The sequence below is a fragment of the Rhinatrema bivittatum genome, chromosome 4 (genome assembly GCF_901001135.1).
Source record: "Rhinatrema bivittatum chromosome 4, aRhiBiv1.1, whole genome shotgun sequence".
Taxonomy (NCBI): domain Eukaryota; kingdom Metazoa; phylum Chordata; class Amphibia; order Gymnophiona; family Rhinatrematidae; genus Rhinatrema; species Rhinatrema bivittatum.
Window position 1 is genome coordinate 416,141,266 of NC_042618.1, and position 13,886 is coordinate 416,155,151.

Consider the following 13,886-nt stretch of genomic DNA (forward strand, 5'->3'; position numbering starts at 1 on the left):
TGGTAGAAGTACTATCTGCCCTCAACTTCACACAACTAGTAAAAAACACAACACATAAAGCAGGTCACAGCCTCGACCTCATCTTCATGAATGATAAATTCACATCCAACCTCTCTGTCTCATGCACATCAATACCCTGGTCAGACCACTATCTCATTCAATGTCAAACATCACTCAACACCTACCACAATTCAATGAACAACAATCAAACCTTCAAATACCGACCTCCATTTTCAACAGACATACTACAAGAAGAAATCAAAAACCAACTAAAGAACATAGATCTATCCAATATCAATAACGCCTCACAAACATGGCTACAAATTACATCAGATATTGGAAACAAAATAAACCCTGAAAGAACAAAAAAAAACAGACAAAAAATTATAAACCCATGGTACAACAAACAACTGAAGGACACCAAATCAACCCTAAGAAGAAAGGAGAAAGAATGGCGCAAAAACAAATGCCCTCTAACACTAGCAAGATATCGCACACAACTGGCAGACTACAAAAACATGATAACCAAAACAAAACGCGAATACTACAGCAATAAAATACAAAAATACTCAAACAACCCAAAAACACTATTCAACATAGTGAAAAACCTAACCTCAGACTACAACAATAACTATGCATGCCAAAACAAAAACTTAAGTTATGAGCTAGCAAACTTCTTCAAAAAACAAGATAATCAAAATAAAAGAAAACCTAAATAATAACACGAAGCACAACATAAAGCTAACCAACAAGGACATATCGTCATGGTCCACATTCAAACCAGTCTCATCGAAAGAGACAGAGAACCTACTAAAAACACTAAACCCAGCCTGCCACGAGCTAGACAAAATTCCTACTCAAACACTAAAAGGAATCTCACAAACCATCTCCCCAACAATCACGGCGATTAGCAATAAATCCCTGGAAGAAGGAGAAATCCCAATCACACTAAAAAGGGCAACTATCAAACCCATTATATAAAAAAAGAATCTGGACCCAAATGACCTAAACAACTACAGACCCATCTCTAACTTACCCTTCCTAGCTAAATTAACTGAAAAAGTAGTTCTCAAACAACTAAACAATCACCTAGAACAAAACAACATCCTACACCCAACGCAACACAGCTTCCGAAAACACTGCAGCACTGAAACCTTACTCCTAACACTATCAGATACAATTCTAAATTGACAACGGACGTAGCTTCATACTAATCCTACTAGACCTATCCACAGCCTTTGACACGGTCGAACATAATGGCCTAATCAACCAGCTACAAGAAATAGGACTGACGGACATAACCCTAAAATGGTTCGCTTCCTTCCTAAATAACAGATCATTCCAGGTAAGCATCAACAATATCAACTCTGAGCCAATCCCACTTGAAACAGGAGTACCTCAAGGTTTAGCATTATAATGCCACCCTGTTCAATATATACCTCCTCCCTTTATGCCAACTACTAATGAGTCTCGGAGTCACATATTTCATGTATGCCAACGACATACAGCTAATCATTCCTATATCAAACAACGTAGAAGAAACCCTTAAACTTGCAGCCACCTATCTCAAAAACATAAAGATCCTCCTAAGCCAAATGAGTCTATGCCTTAACATGGACAAGACAGAATACATTCTGCTTGAAAGAAAAAACTCCAAAGAAAACACCTACAACACCATGGTTCTAGACGATATCATCATCAAATCAAGAGAAAACATCAAAGATCTAGGCATATGGATCGACCCTGAACTGAACCTCAAACATCACATTGCTATGAAAATTAAAGAAGGCTTCTACAAACTAATGATCCTTAAACACCTAAACCACTTCTGAACCCACCAAACTTTAGAACAATTCTCCAATCCCTGATCTTTTCAAGCTTCGACTACTGTAATGCCCTACTCCTTGGACTCCCCAAAACTACCACACACCCACTTCAAATTCTCCAAAATGCCACCACAAGAATTCTCACCGGACACAAAAAATTCGATCACATCACACCAACTCTAAAAGAACTTCACTGGCTACCCATCGAAAAATGGATAGAATACAAAACACTAACGATCCTACATAAATCAATGCACAACACTGAATTCACCACCCTAAAGATCATTCTTCATCAGCATAAACCCCGAAGTAACACTAGATCCACCAACAAAGCTTTATTCGCAATACCCCCAGTCTTATCCGCCAAACTAACCACCACAAGACAGAGAGCTTTATCAATAGCTAGACCACTGCTATGGAACACACTACCAGAATACCTAAGGATGCAAAACAATTAAAAAATATTCAAAAAAGCACTAAAAACATGGCTATTTCGACAAGCCTACAAAGACGGCATTGGTTAAACAACATAGGCACACGAATCTCAACAACACGTTCACACTTATAAAACCAAGCACTTCTCTCACACTATGATTTGAATTTCAATATACTTTCCACCTTTGTTCATATTTAAATTTTAATGTACTAACTACAGACTATCATCCATTACACTCACTGTTACTAATGTTATACTGATGCCCAATTACAATTTTATATATATTGTTTACACTGTTATTTATTAGTTATTGTTTACACTGTTATGACTGTTATATTGTTATTAATGTTAACGCTATTTACTGTAAAATGTCATTACAACTATAAACCGGAGTGAAGGCTTGTACCAAACTTCGGTATAGAAAAACTCACAAATAAAAAAATAAATAAATAAAAATTTGAATATTAAAAGAAAAGAATGAATAAAATGGATGATATCCTGAACTGATTATGTTTGGGGTTGAGCACTTGTTAAAGAGAGGGGAATATGTAATGATAGATGAGTTGTACAACCAAGGAACGCTAACAGAGCAGCTGGCATGAAGCACCCTTCTTTAAACTAATCAATACAGAGGCTGCCTCTAGGCAAGATGGTTCCAGGCTGAGATACATTTTTATACATGACTGAAAGAAGAGATTGTACTTACACCGCATCTTGGTTTATAGAAGGTATATTGTCTTGGATACAGTATGTACACTTGGATTAAAGGGCCAATTCACTATTTCTTCTTTATTTATAGATTGCTATTTTGGTAACAGATGGGAAGTCACAAGATGATGTCGATGATCCTTCCTTAAAACTTAAAAATAAAGGCATTAAAGTATTTGCAGTGGGTAAGTGCTGGGAGTTGATGGAATTGTAACATGCAGTCCAAGAGCAACAGGAGATTAATGAGTCTTAAAAGAGTAGTTGGGTCGCCCAATTGGATCATCTACATCTAGCAGCCTTGCAGCCCCATTATTTGCTATTATTTAGGTATTTATTCAAAATGAATAAATAAATTCTAATGAGGTTGTTTTGCTCAATCATTTCATAGTGAAGTTTCTTTCATGGTCACTTGTGACAGTTGGCATCTGTTCATGGAACAGCCTCTCACAGAGTCCTGTCTGGCAGGTGGGGAGCTCAGTGGTAGGATTCAATGCAGGAAAGTTTATTTCAGTGAGTAGAAAATGTGCCGTGTTCCATCAGTAGCTACATTTTAAGTCTTGAGTTGGCTCTTCTGCAGTCATCTTTACCTCCACTTTTCAAAAGCCCTAGACCCAGCACAGTATCTCATCTCCACTCTTTCTCTCACTCATGGTTTCTTTTATGTTATAGGGATAAAGAATGCTGACCCTCGAGAACTCAAAAGGGTTGCCTCCTCTCCAACAGATGACTTCTTTTTTTATGTCACGGACTTCAAGATTCTTGGGACCCTTCTGCCACTGGTCTCTCAGAGGGTGTGTACCACCACTGGAGGAATTCTGGAGACGGACAGCAGTAAGGAGTTACCTATAGTGTTAGAATAATATACACAAATGAAGTAGTTTTTAAAACAGAACTATGAAAATGCCAATATGTATTTTTTTTGACCCATCCATTTCCCCCTGCTTCTTTAGGCCTCCAGTTCAATCAGAATCAGCCAGGGCTGGGATCTTGGGCCTTCTTTTGCAACTGAATGGAGATTTTTTATCCCAATTTTATAAATCCCCACACCTAATGTACATAGCCTAGTCATTGCAGTGACAGTCCTTTAGCCAGGGCCATACAGAAGGGCTCTTTCAGGAATTCTGCAATCACAAGCCTCGAATCCAGCCACTGGGTGTCCCCCTTGAGCAATATCAATAATTCCTTTCCCCTGGGGTCTGTGAACACTGTCTCTATGGCATCCCCAGTCCCATCTGACCTGACTTGGGAATTGACTCAGAGACCTTTTGCATGGCAGGGTGCAGAACATTCATTGAGCCATCAGTCCAGCCTCTCAGTATGCATTTTGATGTCATTACAAACTGTTCAGTGTTTTATTTAGGTTCAGCATACAATATAGGTGTTTGAGTTGCAGGGCATGCTGGGCATTAGTGTACAAATATGCGCACTGGACTTTGCCACTTTGCTTCCTTATTGGCTAACTTTTACTTCTAAGTCTCTGGTTGTCCTACCAGAGCCACCATGTTAATATTTATTCAGCTTCTAGTAGCCTGAAATGTGTGTAACCCTTGCTAGGAGGAGATTTAAGTACTAAGGGCACACAAACTTATTTATTCTTTGGGGCTACTCCTACTTGCACTTCTCACATAACTTTACTCTGTATCCCAAGGGGGGGGGGGGGGGGGGGGAAGCTCTCACTTATGGCCCAGACGGTGGTGTGTGTGTGTGTGTCTCTCTCTCTCTCTGTGGTGTTAGATGCTGCATCTCAAAGGGTTAGATGCTGGGACAAACCAGGCAAGACAAGGCACTGAGTGTTAAATCAAATGTTTACTGATTCTTTAAAAATTAAAGTCCATTTTCAAAAAAGGTGAATTTACAGCTGACTGATGTGCAAAGGTGTTTTTTCTCTTCTGGGTACGTGTCCTTTATCTCAGGTATCTGGGTAAAGCTTCCCATGGTGATTTTACTGTGAACAAATGATTTCCCAGCAGGACAATCATGAATCCTAATGGAGAGGAGGGTCCCTTCAAATATGAAAAGTCCTACCTGAGTCCAGTTTATTCACGATTACCCAGCCTGTCTTGGTCCCATGAGGTGGAGATCCGATTGGGAAACTCCAAGATCTTGGTCCTTCTCCTCGATGTTGGTAGTGGTGACTTCTGTTGCAGGAAAAGTCTTTACAATGTGAGAACCAGACTAACCGAGCCCTAGAACCCTGTGGGGAGGGGTGAATCAGAAACACCTCCTCACTAAACAATATCTGAATACTTGCTCTCTGGAAAAACTCTCAGTGACTGCTGCTTCACTATCACTGGTGCTTGCCCCATCTAGGGAGTAGATTAGGGCTCACATGTCTTTAGCCCTTGTCCTTTGTGTCTGGGGGAGAGCCTTCTCCAAAGGATGCAAGGTTTCAGCAGTGTCCCTTCTGAAAAAGGTTGATACATTGTGGCCATCAAAAGTCTTATGCTACAGGTACTGTCAATGGTGCTTGCCTCACCTAGAGAACAGAGTGGGCTCACAGGTCTTCAGCCCCTTCATGGGCGTCCCAAAGGGAATCTGACAAAAATCTATCTTACTGCAAAAAATAGGAGGGAGATCCTCTGGCAGGGAGTGCATGGTGAGAAATCTCCTCCAAACTAAGGACCAGATTCATTGAGGCTTTTCTCCCATTTTGTGTCTATGGGAAAACTCCTTAGAGGTAGATTTTAGATTTTAAAAGCGTTGCTCACGCAAAATGGCCATATATGCATTTATGTTGGTCGCACATGAGCCACACAAATTTTAAGAAGCTGAGAAGGACGTGTGTATATACCCATGCGTGCGTCAAGAATGAGAGGGTGGAAAAGGGGTGGGGCATGAGCGTTCCAGGGCAGGGCCAAGATGTACGCGCCTAACTCCAAATTTTAAAAAAGCTGACCATGGCATGCGTCCGCGTGTTATCCGCGTAACTTTACTGTTGGTCCTGATAAGGAATAAGTCTAGAGATCTTGAGTTTTAGGGCTTTCAGCACAGCGTGAAGGTTCAGGGTCAAGTTGAGGGCTTACAGGATGAAGAAACAGAGGGGTCTTGAAGACCTCAATATCAACTGGACAAACTGGTGGACTAATTGTTAGGGATGTGAATCGTTTTTTGACGATTTAAAATATCGTCCGATATATTTTAAATCGTCAAAAATCGTTAGGGCCACGATACAATACCAATTCCCCCAATTTATCGTCAAAAAATCGTAAATCAGGGGAAGGGGGAGGGCAGGAAAACCGGCACACTAAAACACCCTAAAACCCACCCCCGACCCTTTAAATTAAATCCCTCACCCTCCCTCACCCCCCCCCCCAAATGCCTTGAATTACCTGGGGGTCCAGCGGCGGTCCGGAACGGTCTCCTGCAATTGAATCATGTTGTCTTCAGCTGGCACCATTCTGCGCCGCCATTTTGCAAAATGGCGGCGCAAAATGGCGGTGGCCATAGACCAACACGATTCGACTGCAGGAGGTCGTTCCAGACCCCCGCTGGACTTTTGGCAAGTCTTGTGGGGGTCAGGAGGCCCCCCCAAGCTGGCCAAAAGTCCCTGGGAGTCCAGCGGAGGTCCGGGAGCGATTTCCTGCCGCGAATCGTTTTCCGTACGGAAAATGGCGCCGGCAGGAGATCGACTGCAGGAGGTCGTTCAGCGGGGTCCAGAACCCCCGCTGAACGACCTCCTGCAGTCGATCTCCTGCCGGCGCTGGACCCCCAGGTAAGGCATTTGGGGGGGGGGGGGTTCGGGAGGGTGGGGGATTTAATTTAAAGGGTCGGGGGTGGGTTTTAGGGGGTTTTAGTGTGCCGGTTTTCCTGCCCTCCCCCTTCCCCCGATTTAGCTACGGACCGCCGCTGGACCCCCAGGTAATTTAAGGCATTTGGGGGGGGTTCGGGAGGGTGGGGGATTTAATTTAAAGGGTCGGGGGTGGGTTTTAGGGTGTTTTAGTGTGCCGGTTTTCCTGCCCTCCCCCTTCCCCCGATTTAGCTACGGACCGCCGCTGGACCCCCAGGTAATTTAAGGCATTTGGTGGGGGATTTAATTTAAAGGGTCGGGGGTGGGTTTTAGGGGGTTTTAGTGTGCCGGTTTTCCTGCCCTCCCCCTTCCCCCGATTTAGCTACGGACCGCCGCTGGACCCCCAGGTAATTTAAGGCATTTGGTGGGGGATTTAATTTAAAGGGTCAGGGGTGGGTTTTAGGGGGTTTTAGTGTGCCGGTTCACGATTTTAACGATTTTCACGATACTCTAAACACCCAAACGGCGACAATACGATTCCCTCCCCCTCCCAGCCGAAATCAATCGTTAAGACGATCGAGGACACGATTCACATCTCTACTAATTGTAAAAACTAGTTTTTCCCTCCCACGAGTATGTTTTAAAATCTGCCTGCATTCGCATGTAAAAGCCACTAAAGCCCTAGTGCACATAGACATGGGACATTTACTCGCGCCACCTCTGAAGATTACATACACACATATGCGTGGCAGGGGGATTTAAAATAATACACGCGTACTTGCACGCACGACATAAAATTGCAGCATATCTCCACTCATGCGCCGATATGTTCATTCCTTTTAAAATCTGCCAGTTAGTGAGTCGGGTACTAAATGTCCTGATTAGCCAGGGAGGCCTCACCAGAGAGTATAAAAAAAAACTACATCCTCACTGCTCTTAATCTAACTCAAAATGATCACACTAATTAATAAAATGGCTGCACTAAACAGGATGAGGCATCCAATTCAGACCCTCCAGGTTGGGAGGGGCAGAAAGGAATGTAAGGGTTCTAAGCAGAGACCTGGGGCCATCTAGTAGCTGACCCAAGGGGGCGCTACATTTGGTATTACAGATTTCTATTTACTGTTGGGTTATGCTTTCCTCACTTTATGGAACCTGTAGCTTTGAGGTCCCATACAAGGGGGAAATTTCAACCAACCAAACTGATTTGGACTCATTAGTCATTATCATCTATGTAGCAGCATCCATACTACTGAACGATATGGAAGATTTGTCTCTCTGTTCAGTTTTATGTATCTATTAGCCCATGAGATCTTTATGGTCTGCTAAGATGGCTAGCTGGAAACTCCATCATTAAAGCTCGCTCATCTTGTTGAGATGAGAGCCATTATTACTCTCAGTAGATATTAGATGATGTCGGAGGTTCAAGAAAGCTTTAAAAGCATACTTATTTAGAGATGCTTTTAATTTACAACATTCTTGTATATTTTCTTTTTATATTTGTTTTATGAGATTTGAGCTTTGTTTGTTTTATTTTGCAAATGTCGCTTGTATCACTGAATGTATATGAATGTTTTCCTGTAACCTGCTTTGAACATTTGAAGAAGCAAGATACAAATCTTTTAAAATAAAATAAATAAAAATAAAACACCAGACTTAGATGGTACAGTCAAGTCCAGATCTCTGAGAGCCATATACATCTCTGGCTTTCATGATGTCTGCGATGAATATTGAGCTCCAGACCCTGAGAGCCATACACAGGCCTGATTTTCAGGATGTCTGTGATGAACTTTCATCAGAGCTTACACTGGGTCAAAGAACCAGGCTAATGTGCATATTGTAGTTGCCCTGAAAATTAGAATTTCATGTAGCCCTCAATGGCTGGAGCTGAGAACCCCTGATCTGCTGTGTCTTCGTTCTAATACAGTGGTTCCCATACTTGTCCTTAGGTAACCCAGCCAGTCAAGTTTTCCAGACATCTGCAATGAATATGCATTAGATTTATCTGAGTACAGTGGACAGACTGGGGGAAAACATTGGCCACATTTAAACTTGAGAACTGTGCAGAGTAAATTTTCATGGCAGAATGCTTGAAATTAATTACCTATACTCTGCTAGTATCTACATTTTTTAGCTGAGAACTCACTGTGTCAGTATGAACACTTATGGTACCTTTGAATGTAAATGACATGCATGCTTTAGCGGGAAATTTACATTGATATTCAGAGTTTAATTGTAATCTTTGTATTTATTTAGCTGCAGGCCCATCCAACCTACTCATCACAGAGCAGACATCAGACTCGATGAGGATTCGTTGGACCGGGGCAGGTGGATCTGTCACAGGTTACACCATCCAGTATGTTCCTCTTACTGGCCTGGGTCAGCAAATCACAACTGAACGGAAGGAGGTGAATTTCTTTTGAATATATTCTTTATCCAGTTGGGCAAAACCCACGTCTGCAGTTAATATTGGATTTTGGCCACCAAGAAGAATGAATACAAACTGAAATTTACAATCAAATTATCCAGCCTGGGTGATGCCCTTAATATTGTCATCGTTGAAGAGTTTCCTTTTTCCTATCTGATATTCAACATTCAACATGCTTATGATGAGACAGTCTGTACACCTGCTCTCTCTTCTTTTAATTTCGGATGTGGTTTCAGGGAAGCCAATGCCCATTGGCGGCAGTTAGATTCCCTCATGAATATCTACCTTCAGTACAAAAACTGCATCACAGATTAATTTGTTTCAGGGGCATCATTAGCTCTGGGCTTAGGGGGCCTATGCCCCAAGTCTGCTCAACAGTGCCCTGAATCTCAGCTGCTCCTGTTTGTATTTCACCTGTTTGTTTTAGGCTTGTAAAGGGAAAAAAAAAAAAAGAGTCAGCGTTAGCCTTATAGCCAAGTCAGTGACCATCCCTGCTTCCAGCCAAACATCCTTGTCACCCCACCCTGGAGGACTCCGATTGGTTCTTCCCAGGAGGAGAAAGTGAGCAAGAGAGGGTTAAGTGGTGAGAGCAGAAGAGGTGAGATAGCAAGTGAGAGGGGATGGAGAGGAGAGAGAGTGAGCAAGGGGGGGGGGGGCTGGGGTGACAGAAAGTGGGGTTTGAGGGGGTCAGAGTGAGGAGGGAGCAGGGGATGTGACATAACAAATGTGGTGGACTGGATAGGTGAGAGTGGATGAGGGAGGCTGGAGTGGAGAGTGAGCTTTTAAGAAGAGAGAGAGGGAGACAGTGACAAACCTAAAATGGAGCAGCATTTCATCATTTAATCCAGATTGGAAGATCAGGAGCAGGCAGGCCCACTGACCCATCACGTTAAATATAAGTGAAAAAAACCAAAATCATATTTAATGTAATTAAACAGAAATATTTAGCCAGCTTTTCCAAATAATGCGCAAGGTGGTTTACAGCCTAATTTTGGTTTTAGAATTCCGGAACAATAAGTCCCTGCCTCAAAGAACTTACAATTAAGTGGGTACCTGAGGTAAAGGGACATAAGCAGGCCGATGCAATACTGTGCGCTGGCAGCAGCGCACGGCTCAACGTGCAATTGGACACAGGCATTAATTTTGGAGGAGCCCCAAAAAGTGCACAGAAAAGCAGAAAATACTGCTTTTCTGTACTTCCTTCGACTGGGGGCACTCCATGAAGTTAGCATGGGGCACATTTAAAACTAATCGGAGAAAGTTCTTTTTCACTCAATGCATAATTAAACTCTGGAATTTGTTGCCAGAGGATGTGGTTAGTGCAGTTAGTGTAGCTGGGTTCAAAAAAGGATTGGATAAGTTCTTGGAGGAGAAGTCCATTACCTGCTATTAATTAAGTTGACTTAGAAAATAGCCACTCCTATTACTGGCAACAGTAACATGGGATAGACTTAGTTTTTGGGTACTTGGCCAGGTTCTTTTGGCCTGGATTGGCCACTGTTGGAAACAGGATGCTGGGCTTGATGGACACTTGGTCTGACCCATTATGGCATGTTCTTATGTTCTTAAGTTACAATCATAAAAACAACATAAAATCAAGCATTGTATACACATTAAAATAAAATATAAGAAAAGGTACATTAATTCGATGGCACACTGAATTGATGTAATTAACATTTGTTAAAAGTCTGCTCAATCATGAGTGCCAGTTTAACACGTGCCGATATTGCATCGGCCTGAAGGTGACGTGCCCAAAGTCACTCAAAGTGTTAATATGGAAAGTTGGATTCAAACTCTGGTTTCCCTGATTTTCCACCCATTATGCTAACCCCTAAGAAACTCTGTTTTGAATGGTTTACACATAAGTTTTAGGAGAGGCGAATGTGATTCTTCAGTTTAATTATCAAACTGTTGGGAGGGGATGGGGAAGGGGAGGAAGGGCCTTGCCCCTGACCTTTTAAGTACCTGAGATTTGTGCAGTCGGGGTTCCCCAGCTAATGTAGCTGGCTAGATCTAAAAATAGTGCTAACTGATTACATTGGAAAGCCTACTCCAGAAATGCCACCAGCTTGGGCCCTTTTTTTACTGGGCTATATTTGTGTAGAGATGTGCATTCATTTTTGCTGAATTGGACAATTTCAACGAAATTGGCCAATTCGGCATGTTTCAGGGAGCCCAAAAAATGATCGGGATTCTCCCGTTTTTTCACGAAAAATCATTTTTCAGGTTATCGCGCACAAACTTCTGTTAGCGCGCACTAACAAAAAGTAACAAAATCTAATGGTTTTTGTTAGTGCGCACTAATGGGAGTTAGCGCGCACTAATGGGGAGTTAGCGCACGCTAACTCCCGTTAGTGCACACTAACCCAAAAAATGATTTTTTGTGAAAAAAAACCCCGAACCGCAAAAAGACGACATTTCCCGTGGCAGCCGAAAAACGAAGAACGACACAAAAAACGATTCACATCTGTAATTTGTGTGCCTTGGGATTTTAACCGCACAAATTTAGCTGGTTAAGGGGTCCAAATTTTTAAACAGTTAAATTTATCTGGCTAAAACATGATTTCAGCTGGGTAAATCTTTTGGACATTGACCCCTGATTTTTCAAGAAGCAACGTTCCAGTTGTAAAGAAATATATACTGTATTAAACTTGAAGATTTATCCATTCCATTCTTTGTGTTTTTCATGTTTTTGTCTGAAAGTAATATAAAGATTTATAATGTTAATGACAGCTCAGCCTCACAGCAGGTGAAACCACTGCCATACTTCAAGGGCTGAGGTCCGGGACTGACTACTTCATCACTGTATTTGCTCAGTATGCTAACAACATTGGCGAATCAGTATCTGGCAAGGGACGAACCTGTAAGTAAACCCCTTCTTTTTCCAGGATGCTGGGGCAGGAGGCAGAGGAGAGGTGGATAGGGTATGAAATTCCATTCACCTTGGAGAAAGGGTGGGATCACTGTTTAGATCGTATACTAGAGATTGTGATGAAGGTATCCATTAATCAAATGTCTTTATCTTGTTGCAAACAATATCATTTTATGTCAATGGAAAGGTGTCAGGTTGCATGTTTATTACAATGTGTTGCCTAATTTTGCCATTCTTTATTATCCATCAACCATCAGGGTGTTTTGGTCAGTTGAGCAGTTTAATTATCTGAATGCTCCCTGTTGCATAAAATACCTGTAAGAATGGTCCTCCTGTTCTGATTTAGCTGTTAAAGCTATTCAAGGCTGGTGCTGGATAATGGAAGGGTGCCTGTGGATCTTGAAAGCAGACTTTCAATATTCCCTGGTCTAACTGTAGCATGTCAGGGCCCTATGAAAAGGCAACACTTCAAGTCCATGATCTACATATATTATTGGCAGAGTAGGCTTTCCTCTGAGTACATCCTTTATTTTACTATGAGGAGTTGTTTGCTGCCAGGATGATATTTCCCAGTTTGAAGATTATTTGTTCCCTTTTGACTGCTGTGCTAAAGTACTGTGCAATTCTGTTTTCTTTAAACTTGCCTATGTTCATAAATTGAACAAAAGCTACTTTGCTTTCCAAAAATCATGCTCATCATGACATGTCAAGACATTTGTGGTGATTGATGACAGGAAGGCATTTCTCTTGCTGGACTCAAACCTTCACTTCACTGCCATCTCCTGCTACAGAAGGCAGCCTTGTCTCCTCTTTTAAAGGCTCACATTGTCACCACCTCAAAGCAGATAAATTCTGCTACCTTTTATTATGATAGTAATAATACTATGTTCTGATAATAATGAAATGGGGCGGCCAGATAAAGTTAAGTGGTGGTTAATATTTATGATAATATTGCTGTATGATTATTGCATTTTGTATGTATTTAATGATTCTGTTTTATTGATTTTTTATTGAATTCTATACCATATTGTATATTGTAGTACACTTTGTCATCTTGTTGCTTGTAAGCATATAATAAATAAGTAATTCAGTATGATGGCTTGAACTCCTAAATGAAAATATTGGAAAATCTGAGACAGTAATTCCCATCCTTAAAAATTATAAGCATCACTACTTAATAGAACCAGATTTTCCCATAGTAACAACTATGGCCACCCTCTTGTGGAAACTTATCTCTCTAATTTTTATTTTCAGTGTCACTGTCTGGAGTTTCCAACTTCCGCGTGGTAGAGGCAGGTCCCTCTTTTCTAAGGCTTGCTTGGGTACCAGGAGGAGAGTCACTTCAGGGCTATAGAATCACCTACTCAACTCGAGGTAGGAGATGGTCTAAGAGGATTCAAGGCTAGTCTGAGCTTTTTTACCATGAGCTAATATTCTCCTGTTCTTCACAAGTGCAAACTGATTGACATAGGAAAAAATAGTCCCAACTACGGGGTACAAAATGCTGGGTTCTGTATCAGGAGTCACCACTTAGAAAAAGGATCTTGGGGTTCTTGTGGACAATACCCTGAAATCCCCAGCTCAGTGTGCAGCAGTGGCCAAAAGATTATTTGGAAAGGAATGAAGAGTAAAACCAAGGATAGCTGATGTAGCCAGATAAGTAGCATTTTAAGACTTTTACAGCTAAGTAGCATTTTTTTTACACTTAGAAGGATAAATAGTGCATTTTAAGACATAGACGGACAAATGCGCTTTTCAGACTTAGGGGGTTATTAGGGGGAGGGGAGGAGTTAGGGCGGAGTTAGGGAGGGAATTTGGAAATTGGCGGCAGCACCGCTGCTGACGATAATGTTACGAACATTATCGCTGGCAGTAGCGTGGGGAATAGC

The 13,886-nt window shown here is 41.8% G+C and overlaps 1 protein-coding gene across 1 annotated transcript in view; it reads left to right on the forward strand.

Moving 5' to 3' along the window:
• COL7A1 (collagen type VII alpha 1 chain) overlaps positions 1–13,886 on the forward strand; it is a 350,074-nt gene that overhangs the window by 48,332 nt on the left and 287,856 nt on the right. Inside the window, exons 5-9 of the mRNA XM_029597520.1 lie at positions 3,062–3,155; positions 3,640–3,801; positions 8,954–9,105; positions 11,859–11,988; positions 13,252–13,371. Of these exons, the coding sequence (XP_029453380.1) occupies positions 3,062–3,155; positions 3,640–3,801; positions 8,954–9,105; positions 11,859–11,988; positions 13,252–13,371 (658 nt within the window). The remainder of the gene's footprint in view (positions 1–3,061; positions 3,156–3,639; positions 3,802–8,953; positions 9,106–11,858; positions 11,989–13,251; positions 13,372–13,886) is intronic.